Source organism: Mus musculus, chromosome 15 (genome assembly GCF_000001635.26).
Source record: "Mus musculus strain C57BL/6J chromosome 15, GRCm38.p6 C57BL/6J".
In the NCBI taxonomy this organism is placed as follows: domain Eukaryota; kingdom Metazoa; phylum Chordata; class Mammalia; order Rodentia; family Muridae; genus Mus; species Mus musculus.
This window is the reverse complement of record NC_000081.6, coordinates 79,919,352-79,942,197: the sequence shown is the minus strand read 5'-3', so window position 1 is coordinate 79,942,197 and position 22,846 is coordinate 79,919,352. Positions and strand designations below refer to the sequence as shown.

The window sequence follows — 22,846 nt, the reverse complement described above, 5'->3', positions numbered from 1 at the left end:
GCGTGCTGAGTAAGTGCATCATTCGCGTGGTTTTGGAGGTGGAGAGGCAGCTCAGTGCCTTTGTCCGTTCAGTATTTTAAAAGATTTGTTTGGCTTCTTGCATGCCCCTTGTAGTTCATTCGGTTTCAAGTCTGTGTCATGACCCAAGTGTGTGAATAGCTTGGACTTAACTTGTCGGACCTCCAGGATTTAGGGGCTGTTTCCAGTTTGGAGATTTAGGATCTGTTTCCAGATCAGGGTGGTATAAATATTGTTTTGATGAGTATTTTGAAACCTGCTTTCTGTCGCGCATTTGGAAGAGTCACCCTGAGGAATGAATGTCCCAGGAAGACCACTGGGGGAGGCTTGAATGTGTTCAGGTGTGCCAAGATTTGCAAAGATTTCCCAAGGGATCAGTACACTCGCCTTTGCCGCAGCCAGCTGTGCATGTCAGCACGTGCAGCACTATCAGATGCCAGTCAAGTAGGGGTGAAGTTATAGCTCATTTGTGGGGTTCGTTTTGTTTGCTTTGTGTATGTACACACGTTCGTGTGCCTGTGTGCGCATGCACGCATGTACACGCGGAAACGGAGATCAATTCCCAGTGTCTCTGTCAATCATCCAAAAATTTGAATTTATTTTGAGTGTTGTGCAAAGGTATGTTGGCATGCATGTGCCAAGGCATATGTATGGTAGAAGTTACAGATGATGGTTGGCAGCCATATGGGCGCTAGAAACTGAACCTGGGTCCTCTGCAAGAGCAGTAAGAGCTCTCAATCACTGAGCTATCTCTCCAGCCCCACACTTTTTTGAGCTTCTTCGCGGTCCAGGCAGACTTCTTGCTTTGTAGCTGAAGATGACTCTGCACTCCTATTCTGCCTCCACCTCTGAGTTGCTGGGATTACAGACATGCGCCATCATCTGGATGCTCTCTTTTTTCTCCTTAAGAAATGATTTCCTGGGGCTACAGAGATGGCTCGGAGGTTAAGAGCACTCAATGACTGCTTTTTAAGCTGTCCTGAGTTCATTCCCAGCAACCAACCACATGGTGGCTCATGACCATCCATAGTGAGATCTGGCGCCCTCTTCTGGCCTCTAGGCATATATGCAGGCAGAATGCTATACATAATAAATTTGGCAGGGATAGGGGAGTGGGGGTGATTCCCAGCTAGATAGATGATTCCCAGCTATTTCACTCCTGGGCCCATACCCAAAGAACTCCGTGTCCTGCTACCATGACACGTGCGCGTTGATACTTAGTGCTTCTCTATTCACGAGGCAAACATTGAAGGAGCTTAGATGACGGACGGTGGGTGAATGGATGTGTGGTGAGTATATATAAAATAAGATGTGTGGATCCTCTGTAAGGGGAGAGGGAGCCATGAAATTTGAAGAATAAAAACCGATGGACCCAGAAAGTGTAATTATTAAGCAGCGTGACCCAAACTTTTGAAAGAAAAAGAAATGAATGTTCTCCCTCAGATGCAGCAGATCTTATTAGCCTTTGATGTATGCATGTATATGTGTCGATAGCTATAAGTGTGGGTGAAGTAGAACATTTAGAAATAAGACCAGAAGAGGGTAATACTAGTCAATGGAGGAGGCCAGAATGCAAAATGATGTGAGCCATGAAAAGGACAGCAAACTCAGCTGATTGGTAATTTTCTTCCTGATTTCACCTCTCTCTCCTCTCCTCCTCCTCCTCCTCCTCCTCCTCCTCCTCCTCCTCCTCCTCCTCCCCCCTTCTTCTCCTTCATCTTTCCCCCAAGACAGGGTTTCTCTATGGAGCCTGGCTGCCCCAGAACTATAAATTACGTTGGCCAAACTCAGAGATCTTCGTGCTTCTGCTGGGGTTAAAAGCATTCACCAAAGCCGGGTGGTGGTGGCGCACCCCTTTAATCCCAGCACTCAGGAGGCAGAGGCCGGCGTATTTCTGAGTTTGAGGCCAGCCTGGTCTACAGAGTGAGTTCTAGGACAGCCAGAGCTACACAGAGAAACCCTGTCTCGAAAAAACAAAAAACAAACCAAAAAAAGCATTCACCATCACCACCAGTGTAGTTTCGTTTTTATGGTTGATATGTGAATTCAATTTTCTGAAGGCGTGAGAAGCGTGTTTGTATTTCAGAAGAATCCAGCATGGGTTCTTTCTTGGAGACAGGCGCTGAGAATGCTGGGCTTCGTCTTTAATTACACTGACCGTCCGTCCGCGCAGTGGGAATTAGATGTGGCTCCTCACTGAGTACATTTGTCACACTGACCCACTTAAGAGTGAGTTTTCTCAGCCGGGCGTGGTGGCGCACGCCTTTAATCCCAGCACTCGGGAGGCAGAGGCAGGCGGATTTCTGAGTTCGAGGCCAGCCTGGTCTACAAAGTGAGCTCCAGGACAGCCAGGGCTATACAGAGAAACCCTGTCTCGAAAAACCAAAAAAAAAAAAAAAAAAAAAAAAAAAAAAAAAAAAAAAAAAAAAGAGTGAGTTTTCTCTTCATTTGTTCCTCTGGAACAGTAATTACAGACCACTGTGAGTCACCACACAATGCTGGGAATGAACCCAGGTCCTCCCCAAGAGCAACAGGTGCTCCTAGATTCTGAGCCACCTCTCCCCATAATTATATTTTTAATCTTAACATTCCAGAGTTTATCATTTACATTAAGTTTTAAACCACATAGAGTCCACATTATTAGTCAGTAGCCCCCCCCCCCCCGTCCGAACCGTTCCCACAAGGACACCCAGTAATTTTAGGACCATTTGCTAGAAATATCTTTGACCCATTGACTAATAATTTCCCCATGCACACGCACACACATAATCTATAGGTTTCTATATTCAGCCCCTCTCTCTCCTCTTCCCTCCCTCTTTGTGGATATTGGGGCGGGGAGACTCTCCTTTCTGTCCCGTTGCCTCATTTGTCCCTTTTCATGTCAATCAAACGCTGTCTTGTTTGCTTTATGTTCTGCTACCTTGTAGGACTGTTGGGCATGCGCAAGCCGTAGTGCGCATGCGCAGATTCTCCCCTTCCACCTCGTGGGTCCTCGGGCTCGGTGGCAGACTCTTTTAGCTGTTGGGCCATCTCAAGGGTCCCTCCGCCCGTTTCTATTTTGTTGCCCTACTGTCTAGGAAAGCATTATCAGATAAATATCTATTGTAAACTGTACATACAAGTTGCAGGTAGAATTTGAAATTAAAATAATATGATTTGAGCCAGGCGGTGGTGGCGCACGCCTTTAATCCCAGCTCTTTGGAGGCAGAGGCAGAAACAGGCAGATTTCTGAGTTCGAGGCCAGTCTGGTCTACAAACTGAGTTCCAGGACAGCCAGAGCTATACAGAGAAACCCTGTCTCGAAAAACAAAAAACAAACCTTGTCTCAAAAAACCAAAATAAAATAAAATTTAAAAATAATATGATTTCTTTTTATTTTATGTTCATTGTTGTTTTGCCTGCATGCATGTCAGTGTGAAGATGTTGGATCCCTGGAATTAGAGTTATAGGTCCTCATGAGCTGCCATGTGAGTGCTGGGAACTGAATAAGGGTTTTCTGCAAGAGCAGCCTATGTTCTTGACTGCAGAACTGTAAATTTTTTTTTAAAGATTTATTTATTTCATGTATGTGAGTACACTGTTGCTGTCTTCAGACACACTAGAAGAGGGCATCAGATCTTATTAAGGATGGTTGTGAGCCACCATGTGGTTGCTGGGATTTGAACTCATGACCTTTGGAAGATCAGTGCTCTTACCCGCTAAGCCATCACTCCAGCCCCAAATTTAAAAAAAAATTTTTTTTAATAATGTTTTTTAAATGCTTTAATCTCCCTTGTAGCCACCACCTATCAGAAGTAGTGGGAAAGAAAACATACAGGGGAAGTGGACCTGCTTAGAAAGTTTCTTTGGAACAACTCTTGTCTGTGTTGTCTGAAAATGGACAGTTTAGTTCGCAGGTTAACAGCAGTAGCTCCATCCACTTTCGAACACTTTATGGATATATCGGTAGCCCAGTTCAGTAGAGTCCTGATAACAAACACAAATCACTGCCTAGCAGAGACAGCCAGGCATCAGGCTTAGCTCTCCTCAGTAAGAGGGACTGGAACGAACATCAGGAAAAATTTTTGGCTGTGTATCTCTCTCAGGGAAATGAAGATCAAAGAAGACATGGAACCCATAAGTATTGTATAGCTAGTTCTATAAACAAGCCACGCTCAGCCGTGGCCGCCTCCATCATTGTCCATCCAGTCCTATTTATACCCTCCAAACAGCACGTGTCCTCTACAGATCTTGTCTCAACATGTGTCTTGTCTTGTCTTAGCATGTGTCTTGCTTTAACACATGCGTCTGTCTTAGCTGACATCATTTTGTCAATCAGCCTGAATCCACAGAAACGTCAAGAAACTATAACACACCACCAGAATTTTTTTGGTGCCTTTCTCTCTATAGAATCCCAGCAAATGTAGCTCAACTATGTAACCTAAGGTGGACCAATACATGTGCATTGTTAATAAAAAATATTTTATCACCTGTCCTTTTATATGTTTGTTTTTAATAAAATATCTTTTCTCTTGTGTCTGCTTCAACAAAATGTTCTCTTATGAGTCTTAGCCTTTTACACCTATGTCCACTTTAATGAAATGTTCTTTTATGTATTTGCCTCAACAAAACACCATCTAACCATCTTTCAAAGAACCCTTAAGGTTTTGCTTCACTGAGCCATTTCTCCAGCCCCATAATTTGAAATTTAATAATAGCTACATTTGAAAAATCAAAACAAATGAAATTATTTTTTTAAATATTTTATTTAGCCCAACATATCAAAATACTATCATTCCAGAATAGTATTAAGCAGTGAGGGCTTGGTTTTGCTCTTTGAAACATAGTTTCAAATTGTAGCCTAGGCTGGGCTCAAACTCACAATGATCCTGCTACTTTTGCCTTCCAAGTAATTACAGGCAGGAGCCACAGTTCAGCTATGTAGTTACTGCTAGGTTACACTGGGATTTGGAGTATTGGCTTTTCATTGTTGTTGATTCTCCTTGAGACAGGGTTTCACTGTGAGTTACCTGGCTGGCCCTGAACTCCCAGAGAGCTGATTACCTGACTTCTCAATACTGGAATTAATTGTGTGCGTGACTTTGGTACGATCTGTGATGTCTGTATTTGATACTCTTTATGTCTCTCTTGGGGTACACACTTTTCAAGTGCTCCATAGTCATTGTGGAATCTGGTTACCAATGCAGGCCATACTGATACAGGGGAAAGTGGAGTCTCTTCTTGGGGTTCTTAGTTTCATTTTGTTTGTTTGTTTAAGATTTATTTATTTAATGTGTGTGAGTACACTGTTGATGTTTTCAGACACACCAGAAGAGGGCATCGGATCCCATTACAGATGGTTGTGAACCACCATGTGGTTGCTGGGAATTGAACTCAGGACCTCTGGAAGAGCAGTCAGTGCTCTTAACCACCGAACCATCTCTCCAGCCCGTCTTAGTTTCATTAATAAAAGAATTTAAGACTAGGCTCAAATGAGAGAACACAATCGATTCTGTTAGAGTTTTGGGAAAACTCTGAGCAAGAGGTTAAAGCACAGCAGCCGTCCAGACAAGGATGGAGGAGAGAAAGGAAGAGGCCTTAAATGGAGCTGTCCTGGAGGGCAGTCATGTGATCAACTGACATCTTTGGCAGGGAGGGAAACTTTAGCATAAGCCCAACAGGCTGGAGCAAACGCCCAGAGGGTTAAGAAAAGTGTGCTTAGAAAAAGATAAAGATGGGGGCTGGTGAGATGGCTCAGTGGGTAAGAGCACCCGACTGCTCTTCCGAAGGTCCGAAGTTCAAATCCCAGCAACCACATGGTGGCTCACAACCATCTGTAATGAGATCTGATGCCCTCTTCTGGTGCATCTGAAGACAGCTACAGTGTACTTACATATAATAAATAAATAAATAAATCTTTAAAAAAAAAAGAAAAAAAAAAGAAAAAGATAAAGATAAATAAATAAAGAGGCTGGAGAGATGCCACAGTAGTGACTTATCCAGAAGTCCTGAGTTCCATTCCCAGGAACCATATGGCGGCTCACAACCATTTGTAATGGAATTTAATGCCCCTATTCTGTCTGATGCTCTCTTCTGTCAGGCAGGCACATGTGCAAACAGAGCACTTATTTACATAAATAAATAGATTTTAAAAATAAATAAATAAAAGGAAAAGTTACACATTTCAGAAAATCAGATCGATTTAAGACCCTTGCAGAGGGTGGTTACAGTCTGTAAAGGAGGGCACCCTGGGGTGGACTTGGTTTAGAGTAAGCCCGCCTCCCTAGGGGGTGGTCCTTTAGCCGAAGAGATTGAACCAGCTGGACTGGAATTGTAAGCCTCCACTGAAGCTGGAGACTCAGTTTTCTTGACCCGGAGTTGAGTGTGTGCTTTTCCTACTCTTATAGTCTGGCTGGCCCAGTGTGCACCCGGCCGTCCATCGCCAGCAGATGCCTCCCGCAGCTCAGGCACTAGAGAGGAAATTTGTGGTACATTTTTTTTCCCTTGGTACCTTCACAGGGAGTGAACCATTTCCTTGGGAATAAACCATTCCCTTGTGGTTCTAATTTACTTTGATTTAAAAAAAAAAAAAAAAAAAAAAAAAGCTGGGCTTGGTGGCAATCCTGTAATCCAGAGGCTGGAGGCCAGTGACCGTCACATTCCACACTTAGCTCACCAGGGAGGGGGCCCATTAATCTTTATTCCTCATTGGAATGATTTTTTTTTTTTTTGTAAATGGCTTCCTCATATAATCAAGATTTCCAATACTCTGTAGATTCTTCACTTTTTTATCCTTGGTGTTAGCTAGTTGTATTCTCTCTCTCTCTCTCTCTCTCTCTCTCTCTCTCTCTCTTCTTGGTTATTTTTCCCAGAGGATTGTCAACACTGTTAAATCCTTTCTAAAGAAATAAAATAAAAATCCCAGCACTCTGGAGGCAGAGGCCGGCAGACTCTGTGAGTTCCAGGCCAGCCTGGTCCACAGAGTGAGTTCCAGTACAGCCAGGGCTACACAGAAACCTTGTCACTAAAAACCAAAAGAAGAAAAGAAGGAAAACTGTAGAAGCTGTAGAAAAGTCCATTAGTCAAGGTTACAAATCTCGTTAAAATTTCCGGTCTCTTACGGTCTCTTACTATTTTTCTGCTGGTCTGTTGAGGGCGGGGAGTAAACCTCTGACTCTAATTTGTGGATTCCTGTGGTTTTGTGTGTGTGTGTGTGTGTGTGTGTGTGTGTGTGTGTGTGTGTGTGTGTGTGTTCTTCCCCCACCCCTTCAGCTGTGGTGTTTTGCATGCCAATTCGAAGCCTTTCTCCTGGTAAAGCGGTCCCTTTATTTAGAAGGGGCTTCCTTTGTGTTTGTGATGCGTTTTTTCCCTCATATTTAAATGGCCCCGCCAGCGCCAGTCTCCATCCGGTTACTATCCCTCCTTTACAAACACCCCTTTCGTATTTACTTTGTGCAAACTGCATCAGCTGGGCAATTTCATGCAGCTTCATTTTTTTTTTTAATTGGCCCCAGTATTAGTTCCCTACGTTTACTGAATCACAGAACATTTGAACTTAAATCATGTGTTTATTTTTCTCTCTTCTTGCTTGGTTGCTTTTCTTGGTGTTTCTAACCTTGGCAACTTGTATTCTTAACGGATTTTTTTATTTTGCTCCGGGGTGTGTGTAAGGATATTAGAATACTTGAACTCCGCTCGCTGGGGTTACTCTGCCTCTTGTTAATTTCCCATCTTTTTTTGTGGTGGGGGTCGGGGGGGGGGACGCGGTTTCTGCCTTTTTTTTTTTTTTTGCCACCAGCGTTTTCATCGTCTCTTCCTCATTGCATCAGACCTCAGACCCCTCTGTCCTCCGCCCCACCCCCAGACTTCCCTGAGCCCTGCTTGTCTTGTTCTTGGGTTGGAATTCCCCTTAGGGATAGGGGAATTTCTAGGGTCTGTATTCGTAAATATCTTCATTGTACATTTGTTCTTAGTAGATGTTTCCATGGAATATTATAGTTCTCGGATGGTGGTAATTTTCTCTGGGGACAGGGACATGTCATCCCCTGCCTTCTGGCTTCCTTTGCACTTGATTTGAAAAAAAAAAAAAAAAAGCTCAGGTGCCAATGTAACATTCTTTTTCTCTTTTTTTTCTTCGCCAGACATAGGTGCTTAGAGTTTATTCTAAGAATAGGGAACCCCAGAATGCTTCTAAGCACTGAGTGACTCGGTCGGGTCTGGTGGTAGAAAGCGCACTGCGATCACTGGGCCCCGTGGGGGAGGGGATTGTTGCTAAGAATCCAGGCTGTGGGGGGTGGTGATGTTGAGGGGGAAGCCCTGAGTCTCCTCCAGAAGGTCAGAACAGCAGGAATTAGGAGGAAATGGGAGGAGTTGGGGACGACTCGGACCTGTCCTCAACAATGCCGAAAACTGAAAAGGCTTGGTGCTGGCTCCGGGGTGAGGACTTTTTTCCTTCCACATTTAGTTGAGGCAAACGGTCAGCAAACCAAGGGCGAGGTGGAAAAACCACTGGAGTCCAGGCTGTTGTGGGATCTGCAGACGGCAAAAGTGGGTCTCCACCTGCGACGAGGTGTTAGCAGCGCCTAGCCTGGTCCCTCAGGGAAGGGCGCTCGCGGTGCGTTTTCGCATCACCTACTAAGACTGGTTTGGGTTGATGGGTGGAAGCGTGCTTGGAGCGGGGGACTCAGAGGCACCTGTTCAGGCCTGCTTAGACTACGTACTCCGGGTGGAAAGCTTTGCTGTCTGTCCCTCCTGCCGCGCGGACCCGGCCGGACCTTGTCTCCTTTGTAGGAAAGGAAACTGGCTGTCCTAAAATTCACTGTTTTGAACAAAGTGGCCTCGAACTCATAATGATATGCCTGGCTCTACCTCCCGAGTGCTGGGATTAAAGGCATAAAGTACTACCTCCAACTTTAAAGGTTTTGTCTTATTTCTGAATAAATACTTATGTGTATGAGTGGTTGTTAGCCTGCGTGTACGTATGTGCACACTGTGTATGAGTACATCAGAGGATAGTATGGAATTCCATGGAGCCACAGTTGTGAACCATAATGTTGGAGGTGGGAACCAACCCAGGTCCTCTGAAAGAGCAGAAGTGCTATCTCTCCAATCCTTGTTTCAATGTATTTATTTGTGACAGGGTCTTACATAGCTAAGGTTGGCCTTGAACTCCTGATCTTCCTGCCTCAGCTGTCTAAATACTGAGATTACTTGCTTGCTAATCTCGGCTTTAAGGCCACTTCATTTCGGACCTTCTCAGTCTTTAGGGGGACTTGGGAAGACTGATCACGTCCAGCCCAGAAGCCGAACTGAGAGATGGGATGGACCTTAGACTGCCAGGAGCATCAGACCTGCTGCCAGCTGCCCAATTTGGTCAGCAGGCGGGGTTAAGGAGTAGGGCGTGGCTCCGGCAGCGAGGGGGCGGAGCTGACCCTCTGGGCGCTTTCAGAGGCACGCGCGCGCGCACCCGCTCTCTGGCGCTGGGGAAAACGTTGCGCAGGTTCAAAAATGGAACGTCGGCGGCGTGAGGGAACACTAGGGGGTGTGCGCGCGTGCGCGTGCGCGCCCGGACGAGCCTGACGGGGTCCCCGCCGTCCCGAGCATCGCGCGCAGCCGCCGCGGCCCCGCAGCTCCACCCCCGGCCCAGCCCGGTCCGGTCCTGGGCCCACTCGCCCGCCGCCCCGCATGGAGCTGTCAGCCATAGGCGAGCAGGTGTTTGCGGTGGAGAGCATCCGGAAGAAGCGCGTGCGGAAGGTGAGGCTGCTCGGGGGCGGCTCCCGGGACAGGGCGAGGTTGCCTCCCGCTCCTCAGCACCGCCCACTCCAGGTTGGGCAGAGCAGAAAGTGGTGCAGGGGTGACCTGGGGACCCTGGGCTGCCTGGCGGGTCTCCACATCCTGTTCCTCACTTTCCCCACCACTATGTAGGGCCAGTAGAGTTAAAGTTGTTGCCCTCGGATGTTGGTGCATCCGAGGCCACCTGGGATGGAGATGAAGATAGGACTAGAGATCCTGAGTTCTATTCCGTCTCGTTCCCTTTACGCTCACTTTCGAGGAGACTAAAGCTCAAGTTGATGAAGCAACTTGCCAGTGCGTTAGAGTCAAAGTGAGTCTCGAACTCGGCTCTCTGGATATTTAGTACCAAGTCCTTTGAAGTTGGCCGCAGAGCTTTAGGAAAGTCTCCTGTGGCCTCTGAAGTTTTCTTATTGGACTTTGACCTTCCCGATCCCAACCCCCCAGGGCACACCTTTCTTCTCCGCTCCCATTCCTCCCCTCCCCCAACCTTCCAGCCGGGTGCTGCTGCCCTGAAGCCTGGGCCACTGTTGTTGGGACATCCTCAAAGCTCCTCCCACCTCTGCCAAGGCCTTACACTTACACACACACACACACACACACACACACACACACACACACACACACACACACACACACACCCTGAGATTTAAGGAGGTGGTTTTGCCGCGCTTAGGGCCGCACACCTCAACCTGCAGTTTCCTGTCCAGACCTCAAGTCTGCGATCTTTGTGCACGTGCTTGCTGATGGGCTCTTCCCAGAGTGAACTTGGAGCTGGCCATATGCAATGAAAAGAGTTCCTGTCCTGGATCTAAGGGAGGGTCCCCTCTCCTTTTCTCCTTGCCATCTGTTTCGGAGGCTCCTGAAGCCACCTTTTTTCCATTTGGCTTAAGTGCAGGCATGAGAGTGTCTGCTGTAGCATCCTCAGCACGGGTTCCGGTGGGCCCAAGGTAGGTGGCTTGGAGCTTGGCGATCTATTGATTAGGGCTGCTTTCTTTCCTTGCTGTTTCTCGGTACTAGACTGAAGCGGGTATAGACATCATCTCCTCTAACAAGGAACAGAGAGGTGGGTCAGACAGGGGACTCATTCGCTCAACTCAGCACTCCCAAATCTCTACCGAGGCGGCAGTGTACTCTAGAGCTCAAGGCTCCCTTTTCTCTCTCAGAACTGGCTTTCTGGCAGAGGACAAGGATGCAGGATGAACGAAGGATGCAGGAGAAAGGAAAGGTGGATGCCTTTGGTGGACAAAGGCTTTTCATAAAGAGCTGTCCACTGCGTGGTGCTGGGGGGGACTCTTTGGCAAGGTGGATCAGAGAAGAGGAACTCAAAGCTCTCCCATGTTGATATTTCATCCAGTGCATGGTGCTGGATGAGACACTTAGAGACCCCTTTCCCTTGAGGCTCCAATTTCTAACAAGTGGAGGGCCTGCTGGGCTGCCTCTACCTGAGGCTTTTTTTTTTTTTTTTTGAAAGTGAGGAATCATGGTCCTGGCATGGTGGTCCTTCAGCCACCGCACAAGGCTCTACATGCACAGTCCCATGTGGTCTCAGTTTCTCTAGGATTCCAGGGATGTCTGGGACCAGATAATACTCCCGTGGGGCAGCAAGGAGGCCTGTAGGGATGTCGCATGGTAGCCAGAGTTTTGGGGGGTATTGACTCCAGGTTGACAATCTTGAGGTTCACAGGTTGGTGATACTGTGTTGTGGCAGAGGGTCCTATTGTCCCGCAGGTGGTGGTAGAGTATGTATGTCTCACCCTATCTCCTTTCTTTTTTTCACAGGGCAAAGTTGAATATCTGGTGAAGTGGAAAGGATGGCCCCCCAAGTAAGAGTCCTTTGTGTGTCCCCTGTCTGTCATCCTCTCACCAGGCTGGCCCTAGCTCCTGTTGCTTTTTTAGCAAGCATTCCTCAATCACCAGCTTTTCTAGGCCTTAATTCCCCCCTGGTAAGGGGTGGCCTCCTTATCCCCTCATCCTGCTCCCTTGCTGGCCATGAAGCAAAGGCCCTAGCATCTTGGCTTCGGAAATGGCTGCAAGCCAAGGGGAAGAGGTCCCCATGTGGGGCAGGTTCAGTGCTAGGTGAGAGGGGAACCTTGGGCAGTGGCTCCCCAGTCCTCACTGCATTCAGGGTAGGGAAAGGCAGAGCCTGGGTCATCTTGGGTTTGGATGGTGCTCCCTTGCCTACCAAGTAAGTTATCTTTTTTTTTTTTTTAATTTTATTTTATTTTTAAGTAGCTCTGATTCTGAGCTTTTCAGGTGAAGAGACAGAGTCAAAGACAATGAGCAACTTTCCTTGGGTCACACAGCCAGGGGAGGCAGAGCAGAGCCTGCTCATTTCCAGGCTTCTCTGAATTTCCAGTATTCTCTCCTAATGTTGTGGGCTAGAGAGCTAGGTTTGATACACAGCACAGCCGGTGGGCCTCTGGTGCTGAGACCTAACCAGGAGTCTCTCGCTAACCAGTCACCTCCCAGCAGAGAGTTGCTGCCGGTGAGAACAGGCTAGATATAGAACCTCTCTATTGGCTTGTGAGTGATCTGCTCTGCCTCCTGGACAACCCCTCTGCTTTCCTGATGGCTCTGACCACCTCTGGACAGGACTTTCTTCCTCTGTCTGTGTGTGGGAGGGGTGGAGGTGGAGGGCTGACCTTGTGATTGGATCCTGAGATAATCATGGAGGGATGGTGACCTGGGTATTGGTTCAGGGTGGACTGCAGGCAGGCATCCAGGTGCTGTACCTGATGACTGACAGGCACAGCACATGTTGTCTACCCCCTCCCCCATCTTCCATTCCCAAATGCCCCTCCATTGGTCACTAGTGGTCAGTGTCCTCAGAGGTGCTCAGCTGCGCTATCTTCGTTCATCTGCAGCTGATCATGTCTACAGCTTCCCTGAAGAGAATGGGAGCTAGTGCCTTGATAGCCCTCCTGTTTGTGTCTGCTCAGAGCCACTTGACTAGATCATCTGAGAATGACACCTTCTCTCCCCTTTGCTGCAGAACTTAAGGCCTGGCTGTCCTGTGGCCACCTGGAAGCCCTTGGACAAAGCCTCTGCCTCTGTTTGCAAGTCTTCAAATACCGAACCCCCAAAGCATCTCCTAGAGCCAATTGTTCTGGGATTTGGACTGATAGTACAGGGTGGGGTGGGGTGGGGTATAAACCCTGCTTTCCTTTTGGAAGTAAAGATTCTATTCTAAAATAGGAAAAATACTACCTTCTAAGGGGAAACTGAGGCTCAGAGAGAGAGAGAGATCATTACAGGACCATAACTGCCAACCCCCACAGCAAGCACCCAAGGCGCCTGTGGGAGGCAGGTCAAACTGCCAGGGTGCCCCACCTCACTGGGAGAGCAGTTGAGCCAAGGGTAATAAGGCCAGGGCCTCTGATCATCAGCTGGTTTTCAGGGAAACTGGCTTGGAACAGAGGCTAAGAGAGTGGGGGGTGGGTGTAGCCTTGTCTTGGACCAGGATGATATCCTCCCATTTTGTAACTACTACTCATGGCTGAATAAGGAAGTACTAGTGACAAGAAGGCGCCCTTGCCTGGCCCCTGCAGAGCCATTCTGTTCCTGCCCATTTTCTCCCCAGCAAAAGGCAACAACAGCCTCCCCTTCCCAAGTGAATGTGGTAGAGGGAAACTCTTGAATCTTGGGGGGGGGGGGTGTCAATCAGGCAGAGGGTGTTAACTCCAGGTGCTCTGTTTGCCTCAGAGACCCTTGAGTACTTTCATGTTTGCCTCTTTCTGCCCTGCACCCTGCAGCTCCCCCCATGTCGGAGTCCCTCATTCTTATCTTGCATAAATATTATAGCTCCATCTTTTCAGAAAGACTGCTCATTGGCACCTGAGGATTTACATGAGTATCCTGGCATAAGCCAGGTGTCACCACTTTTCAGATGGGGTACAGAAACTCAAATGAGATCCTGGCCTACCCCGGAGATACACAGCCCGCACCACCAAAGAGGCCCTAGTGTGTCTTGATGTTAGCTTTTCTGGTACCAGGCTATCTTGCCTCCTTATGAACTTTGGTTATGATTGACAAGCTGTGACCCAAGGCAAAACCCTAACTTTTAACTCTTCCTCCATTTCCTTGTATTGAAATGAAGCCCTCTAGGAATCACTAATGCACTCAGGTATAGGCAGCGAAGTACAGAGCATAGGTGCCTCCTCTCAAGGCCCAGAAGCCTGGTTTAGCCCTGGTAGCCATACCACGCTCCTTGGATTTTATAATGTGTCCTACTCAAGTACTGCGAGTCACAGCATAACACATCGAATCTTCACATCTCAAAGCGAAGGGATTGCAGGGAGACCCGCTCTAGAATGAGGATCAGCAGTTGAGACGGTTGAAACTGGAGTCATGGAGCTGCAGCCGGGCCGGCCTTGCTCCACGCGGCCCTAACTAGCCCAGTTTCTGTTTACATCACGGCAGGCCCCTCCCCCACCCAGCAACGGCCGGCGGGGACCCAGCGACCTGTCTTGCTGGGGTGTCGCGACCCCACCCCAATCGCCTGACTCCAGCTCGCTGGTACTGCGTAGCTGGGTCGGGTGCAGTAGTAGAGCTTGTTTACCGGGCTGTGGCAGTGCGGGGGCGGGGCTACGGTCACGTGGTCGTGTTTATCTCCAGCAGGCCGTCGTGCTCCGCCCAGATAGGTTTCCAGAGATGTGGGTTTGCACCCTCATTCTGCTTGAATGCGCAAGCGCTGTGCTTTCTGTAAGTCAGATATTTGCAGCGCATTTTGCATCAAGTTTTGGGCCTCTCTTCAAGACCTTGCTGTTTTACTTGGCCTCGGGGACTGGTGGCCTCCCACCTCCTTCTGTCCCACAGCTTCCTCTCTTCTGCCAAAGGGACTTGATTCTAGGATCTTGGCCCCTCTCTAATGTGGTTTCACAGCTTGCCGGGCTTAAAGACCCGAAATCTAGGCAGCGATCCTAGCCCGGGAAGTGACCTTGGGCAAGTTGATTAAGCCCTGTGCCTCTTTTCAGCTCTTAACTGGCTTGATTCTTTAGGAACCTACCTTTGTGAAATACATGGGGGGTGGGGGGTTGGCAGTTCCTGGGGGTAGCCTGGTGCACTAGGTGTGGCGGACTGTGGAGGCAGTTGTTTTTAGATGAATGAATTGAGGTGTAGAGAAGGGTAGGGACATGCCAGGAAACACCTAGCTGCTCCGACAGTAAGAAGACAGTAAGAACGGGCCTGGGGGTGGGCAGGTAGCGAGCAGAATGCATGAGCGCCACCTGTCCTGGTGGGCGGGCAGCTCAGTAGCTTTCCCAGAACCTGGGCTCTGAAAGGCAGCAGGCCCTGGATTGTTGCAGTCGTAGTTGCATTGGGCCTGTTCAGCAAGGGCCAGTTGGGAAGGGAAACCACAGAAACCTGGCTCTTGTGGAGAGTTAGTGGGTAGCTGTTGACCCAGAAGAGGAGATTGTGTTCTGGGCTGGTGATGCTTATTGCTGAACGCCTAGAGGCAGTCCACGGTCCTGTGTTTCTCCGAGTCCCGTGTCCCAGAGCTCTTACATACAGTGTCTCTCTGCCTCCTTTCTCCTTGCTGAGAGCCCTCCCACCCAGTTGTCTGCTTTCTCCAGGAAGACCTTGGCCTGATTCACAGAATATGACTGGCTTTGGGTTCAAAAGATTCATGTAGCACCGGACTGGTGGATATCTGACTTTGAGGCCAGCCTAGTCTACAGAGTGAGTTCCAGGATAGCCAGGGCTACACAGGAAAAAAAAAAAACCTGTCTGGGGATATATATATATATATATATGTGTGTGTGTGTGTGTGTGTGTGTGTGTGTGTGTAGTGTGTGTAGTGTGTGTATACATACACGTGTGATATACTTTGTATCTTTATATTTCATTATGAATTCGTATTTTACACCTTATGTATCCTTCATATATGTATCCGTATTTTATTCCTTGATAGTTTCATGTATGTATAATGTATTCTTTTTCTAATAATAGTGTCTTTCTTTCTTTTTTTTAATGAGTACATTGTTGCTATCTTCACACACACACCAGAAGAGGACTTCAGATCCCATTACAGATGGTTTTGAGCCACCATGTGGTTGCTGGGAATTGAACTCGAGACCTGGACTAGCTGTCGGTGCTCTTAATCCCTGAGGCATCTCTAGCCCCGTGTATAACGTGTTATAAGATATGAATGATTACATCTTGTTACACACGTGAATCGTTTTGCTTGCATGTTTGTGTTCACCACCCAAGTGCCTCAGAGGCCAGGGGAAGGCATGAGATCTCCTAAAAGTGGGGTTGTGAATGGTTGTGAGCTACCTACCTTGTGGTCGCTGCAAATGGACTCAGGTCCTTTGCAAGATCAGTAAGTGCTCTTACCTGTTGATCCATCTCTCCAGCCCCTAAATGTGGCCATATTTACCCCATCTTCCTTTTTTGTTTTGCTGTTAGTTTTGTTTTTCATGATAGGGTTTCAGTGTCCTGGAACTCACTCTGTAAACTAGGCTGGCCTCGAACTCAAAGAGATCCACCTGCCTTTTCCTCCCGAGTCCTGAAATTAAGGATGTGTGCGTGTACATGTGTGAGGGAGCATGTGTGTCTCCCTTTGGAAGTTAAAGGATAACTTGCTTCTCTCTGCCTAGTAGGTACCAGGGATCAAAGTCGGCTTGTCAGGTGGGGCAGCAATCGCCTTTACCACCTGAGCCACACGTCCAACCCTCAGCTCCTTTTAGAAAATATGATTTGGGGCTGGAGGAATGGTTAAGGGCATTGGCTACTCTTTCAGAGGACCAGGGTTCAATTCCCAGCACCCACATAGCGGCTCACTCCAGTTCCAGAGGATCTGGCGCCTTTCACAGACATATATGTAGGCAAAACACCAATGCACATAAAATAAAAGATCTTTTTAAAAAATACATGGTTTATTATTATTATTACTATTACTACTACGATTTTTTTCTGTATGTATGTGGTTATGTACACATGAGTGCCAGTGCCTGGAGACCAGAAGAGGGAGCTGGGCCCTCTGGAGCTAGGTGATACCTGTGAGCTACCTGTCCTGGTGCTGAGAACTGAACTCCTGATCTCTGTAAGAGCAGCGTGTGTTCTTGGCTGCTGAGCCGTCTTTCCAACCCCAACATTTTAAAAATTAGCTTACCGATGAGTGGATTTTTCGGAAGGCTTTTCATACATTCATAGTTGTGACTGAGCGAGCCCCTCCCCCCATTCCCTGCTCTCACCTCCACCTAAACCTTTCACCCCTGGCATTCCAGTCTACTCTAATGCCACGTCTGTCCTGGCCGTCCCCTCCTCCTTCAAAGTCTTTCCCCCTCTGGATCATGAGACCTTCCTAGTTTCCCGACCTCTACAGATGCTGCAGATTAACGCAAGTCCAGTGCAGCTGAAGCGAGGCCACATCTCAGAGGAAGCAGGTGCGGTCTGTCTGTCTGGGCCTGGATTCTTCATCCAGTCTTAACATTTTCCACTTCCATCCATTTTCTTGTGAATTTTGTCATGTGTTCTTCTTTGACCTCTGAGCGATGTTCCATGGCATCTGTGACACAGCTCAAGGTCTCTTAATCACCTGTGAACACTTAGGCTGGCTCCGGTGCCCAGCCACAATGAGCAGAGCGGAGGTCTTGGCTGTGCAAGTACCTCTGAGTGGTCTTTTCAGTACAGCCCAGGAGTGTATAGTTGAGGCCATGGCTTTTTTTTGTTGAGACGGGGACTCACTATGTAGTCTGGCATGCCTGGAACTCACTTTGTAGACCAGCACACTCTGGCCATCCACCATTTTTGTTACAATTTTATATTTGTAGCTATAATTGATACAGTTTTCCCTCCTATTGCTTTAAATTTTTTTTTAAGATTTATTAGCCGGACGTGGTGGTGCACGCCTTTAATCCCAACTCTCGGGGGGGGGGGGGGCAGAGGCAGGCAGATTTCTGAGTTCAAGGCCAGCCTGATCTACAGAGTTAGTTCCAGGACAGCCAGGGCTATACAGAGAAACCCTGTCTGGGAAAAAAAAAAAAAAGATTTATTTATTTATTTATTTTGTGTTAGTACACTGTTGCTGTCTTCAGACACACCAGGAGAGGGCATCGGATCCCATTATAGATGGTTGTGAGCCACCATGTGGTTTCTGGGACTTGAACTCAGGACCTCTGGAAGAGTAGTCTGTTCTTAACTGCTGAGCCATCTCTCCAGCCCTCATTTTTGTTCTTTTAAGATACCTGTCAGCTGAGCAGTGTCAGCACATTGCCTTTATCAAGCATTTGGAAGGAAGAGGCAGGCAAATCTCTTGTAAATTCAAGGCCAGCCTGGTCTACAAAGTAAGGTCCAGGGCAGCCAGACCTACACAGAGAAACTCTTTTGTCTTGAAAAACCAAATAAGTAAGATGCCTCATTAGATGCACCTGTTGTGGGCCAGGCTCAGAAGGCACTGCAGGCCTTGCTTGATGGTAGAGATGCTGGCAGGGCTGCGGGTGGGGCTGACACTGAGCAACATAAAAGCATAAGTAGCAAAACCCTTTCTCCCTGCCAGGCACGCCTGTGAACAGACCTGAGACAGTCAGTACCTCACAGAGAGGGCTGAGGATATGCGGGACTGCCGGGCACATAGCTCAAGAATACATAGTCAGCTAGACTCAGAGCTGGGACTTGAACCCAGCTGGGATAGCCCCAGAGCCTCTGCCATGCTGTAGAATGGGGAAGCGAGGCATCCTTAGGCCCCAGTTGGATGCTGGCTCTAACTGGAGTCTGCAGTAGGAGTCTTGATTGCCTCGTGGCATGAATGAGGGGGTTGTGATGTCATGCGGCTCTCGGAGGCCTAGGCTAAGTGATAGACGGGCACAGCGTATGGTATCAGCTGACACTGATGGTGGCAGCGCAGCTCTAACCTTTTGTTCTTCTCTGCAGGTATAGCACCTGGGAGCCAGAGGAGCACATCTTGGACCCTCGCCTTGTCATGGCCTACGAGGAGAAGTAAGGACCCTGTCTGTAGCCGTCTTAGGAAGCCTTCGAGGATCCTGGCCCTGGGCAAGGGTCTTTAGTTAGGGCAGGGTAGGCTAGGCGTGTGCATGGCAGGGAAAGATAGTGACACCTAGGACCCATCCCTGTGGCCTCTCCTAGTCCCAGATGCACTGACAGATGAGCCCCATGTGGGAATGGCCACATCCAGCTTGCCCTATTAAAGAAGGAAGTCTGATGAGATCGGGCAAGGCTGGGCATGTGAGGAGGGATTGATTTGATTGGCTTCTGGCCTCAGCACCGTGCTGAGGGTCCTGGCTCCACCGTCCCATGGGGCCTCACTGCTCCCATGTGGACCACAAAGTGTGCCACAAACATGCCTTTTTTTTTTTTTAAGATTTATTTATTTTTATTGTATATAAGTACACTGAGCTGTCTTCAGACACTCTAGAAGAGGGAGTCGATCATTACGGATGGTTGTGAGCCACCATGTGGTTGCTGGGATTTGAACTTCGGACCTTCGGAAGAGCAGCCGGGTGCTCTTACCCACTGAGCCATCTCACCAGCCCCAAACATGCCATTTTTAAAATACCATCTATTTACATGCAGGCAGGCGGGCAGGCGGGCATTGGCATACCACAGTGCACTGTGAGGGAGGGCAAAGGACACTTTGCATTGGTTCTCAAAGTAATTCATCCCCTTTACTAGCTGAGAGATAGCAACAGTGTTCCCACCCTCACCCCTAATGCAGGTTTTTCCACAGCCCTTGCCATGGCCCTGTAGCCCCGTGCCACCCAGAGCTGGGACTCCTGTGCACTTTCCTCCTCCCCCCCCCCCCCCCCCCCTGCTGGACATAGGGCGTGTGCTGCTCAATGTAGTTCTGTTCTCAAAACTGTTTTTATTTGGCTCCTTTTGATACTCTCCAGACACAGGACTGAGAGTGTCACTGGAAAGGTAGGGAGACTGAAGCGATGTGGGCAGTTAGAGGGGCTTGTCAGGAGTTTTGCACACAGCACCCGTGACAGCTGACCTGGGCAGCCCCTCACTGCTACAGCCCTGCTTCTCCCCAGAGGCTTCTGGAAGCACCTCAAAGCATGTTGTTATCACTGTTTGTTTATGTTTCAAGACAGGGCCTCTCTCTGTAGCCCTGACTGCCTTGGACTCATAGAGATCCCACTTCTGCCTTCCAAGTGCTGGCATCAAAGGCGTGCGCCGCTGCCACCTAGGAACCTTTGTTCTTTTAATATTTATGTTATGTGTATGTGTGAATGCATTACATGCCATACCTCTGGAGACCAGAAGAGGGTGTCAGATCCCCTGGGACTGAAGTTACAGTCTGCCATATGAGTGCTGGGAATTGAACCTGAGTCTCCCACAAGAGCAGCCAGTGCTCTAAACTACTGAGTTCTCTCTCCAGTCCTTCATCATTTCTCTTAACTCACTGCGATAGTATGGTTGTATCCTACCGTTTCTTTCTGCTCCCTAAGTTCTTAGGAGCAACGGTTCTCAACCTGGAGAGGGGGTCAAATGACCCTTTCATAGGGGTCGCCTAAGACCATCAGAAAACATAGATATTTATTTACATTATAATTCATAAACAGTAGCAAAATGACAGTTACGAAGTAGCAACTGAAATACGTCTACGGTTGGGGGTCATCACAACGTGAGGAACTGTATTAAAGGGTGGCAGCATGAGGAAGGCTGAGATCCACCAGTGCTCTGTCACTGACAGAGTTCTATGGACAGTCTTGGTTTTCTGAGACAAGATCTCACTGTGTAGTCCTCACACTTGTGGCAACCCTCTTCCTTCCACGGGCTGGCACTATAGACACGCCACCATGCCCAGGTGTGTGGGCTGTCTCTGACTGACAGAAGTTGAATGTCAACCCCACTGTTACGGCCCCACAGAGCAGTGGGGAGGAGCGTGGGGTGGCCTGTGATGTCCCCAACCAAACACATGATGGAGGAGGGGGTGAAGCAGACACCTTGCTCCTCTCAGATGTCACCAGTGTCTCTTTTCTCTTCTGCTACCTTCCTCACACTTCTAGGGAGGAGAGAGACCGAGCCTCGGGGTATAGGAAGAGAGGTCCGAAACCCAGGCGGCTTCTGCTACAGGTAACCACTGCCTCTGAGCCTTCTGCCTCGCCCTGCCCAACCCTGCCTTGCCCCCACCCCCTGCATGTGCACTGGCCCTTGGGCCCACTCTCTCACCCTACGCAGCACCCCAGGGTACTGTGGAGTGAGACACTCAGTGGCTACATTTCAATAGAAGGGATCTTGCAAAGGCCACATGTGGAGCTGGAGCCTGGGAAGGGGACTCCGGTGGGCCTGAGGGTAGACAGACAGCCAACCTCTGAGAGCTTAAAATGATGTGAATAAGCCTTCTGGATCCTCCAAAACTCTAAACGCAAACTACCTGAGGGTCTTAGCATTGAGGAAACATGGCAAGGTAGGATTACAAAATCCAAGAACCAGAGACCTTTAGCATCCTGACCGTGACCTTGGAACAGCAGACTTCTGGAACCATGTTCTTTTTGGATGGGGGAAGATGCCATGAAGCCTGTTCTTCCCTGCCTTACAAATGTTTCTGTTCATTCTCATGATGCTGCCGAAAGTCTTGGCAAAGAAGCCAAGAGTATGAAGCCACCGTACAGTTCAGTGATTCTGCTCAGGGCTGAGTATTTTCTCACCTGCAAGGGGGTGGACGAAAGTACGTGTTCCTGGCTCTGTCAGGCCCACTGGGGCATCTGCGGTTCCTGGGTGTTTAACCACTCCTGGTGCTGGGTTATCTCGGGCTCTCCCTACTGGACAGGATGGCTTGTCTTTAGGTGGGGATGATCCACAGGGTGTGGCATAAACAGGCCCTAGGGAGGAAAATGACCTTTGCTAGACACAAGCTCAGCACAGGTCACACAGCGGACAGGTTCCATCTGTGTATCAAAGAGCAGGGCAGATGTGTCAGGTCATCTGCTGCTGTGTGACCAACTGCTATCGTGTCCCGTGGTCTCTGTGGGTCCACAAGGTGCTGCCTCAGCCGGTTGTGGAGTGATGTTAGTCTCAAGTCCAGTCACGCTGTTTTGGGGCTGGGGCAGGAAGCTTAGCTGCCTGGTTGCTTCTCAGGGTCAGTGAAACAGTGCTAGAGGTTGACAGGTCCTGCTGTGTGGGGGGACACACAGCATGTCTATGAGTTTCTGTGTCAAGTGGGTAATCAGAGTAAGTAAGGAATCTTTATGGCTTTGCCCGAAGTCACACTGCAGAAAAGCCCAGAAGGTAGTGTTGCTGGACACAGCCTTTGATGAGGTGCTCAGGTCTCATCAAGACTTGGGAGTTTGCCTGGGGGTCACACAACAAGTAGAACCCAGCTCTGATCTGGAGCTGTCAGGGTGAGGGCTGGGCCCAGGGAAAGCCTTGAGGTCCCCTGTGTCAACCTTCTCTGCCTGCCAGTAACCCATACTTGCCAGGTGATCAGCAGTCAGGGTGGCACGTGGGACTGTCATGTGTCACCACTGCCTCAGGGGGCACCATGACAGTGTGTGCTCTCGAGGCTGCATTTGATGGTCTCTTGATGGAACTTTTGGCCTCTGGTGGCATGGGGCAGAAAATGCAGACTACTGTGGGACCTTCCTCACACTAGGTTGCTGTTTTGTTTTGTTTGTTGTTGTTTTTTAATCTGTGCAAATTTTACCCAAAGTTGGAAAGACAAGACTCCCCATTCTAGAGCTCCAGCCCCTTAGGTATGTCAGCGTACCCTCCTGCTCTCCTTCACCAAGGCTAAGCTGGCAGAAGAGACTCGGCCCCTAGAGTGGGCCGAAGGCAGCCCCAGAGCCCAGGAACGGCTTGTCTGCAGTGGCAGGTGGGGTGCTGTTTGTGCGAGCTGGATTGCCCCCCCCCCCACTCCAGCAGTGCCTTCTCCCTTCACTCCTGCAGTCTTGTTGAAGGGCTACTGTTTCAGCTTTCCAGGCTCCTTGGGAGGCAAGTTTTCTCTCCTAAAAGGCAGGAAATCTATAGTGTGTCTACTTTAGAAACCTAGTTTTAAATAGCACTTGATATCGAACCCAGGCCCGAGCTGTGGCCCTACCCCTGTTGTGTTGGTTTTCATTGTGTATGCTTGATGCCCTTCTGCTGTGGATCAAAG

The 22,846-nt window shown here is 48.8% G+C and overlaps 1 protein-coding gene across 9 annotated transcripts in view; it reads left to right on the top strand.

Annotated features, from left to right (window-relative positions):
• Positions 1 to 22,846, top strand: part of Cbx7 (chromobox 7) — a 55,340-nt gene that overhangs the window by 28,946 nt on the left and 3,548 nt on the right. For 2 of the 9 annotated variants that reach the window (XR_384025.4, XM_006521144.4), the window contains exons 1-4: positions 9,400 to 9,750; positions 11,569 to 11,612; positions 18,661 to 18,726; positions 20,760 to 20,826. Coding sequence is in view for 7 of the 9 variants with exons in the window: in XM_006521144.4 (XP_006521207.1) it covers positions 9,682 to 9,750; positions 11,569 to 11,612; positions 18,661 to 18,726; positions 20,760 to 20,826 (246 nt within the window). In the remaining 2 variants the exon portion in view is untranslated. Of the gene's footprint in view, positions 1 to 9,399; positions 9,751 to 11,568; positions 11,613 to 16,744; positions 17,175 to 18,660; positions 18,727 to 20,759; positions 20,827 to 22,846 lie in introns of those variants that run through there. The other 7 variants (XM_011245691.3, XM_006521148.4, XM_006521147.4 and 4 more) reach the window with 6 other exon arrangements.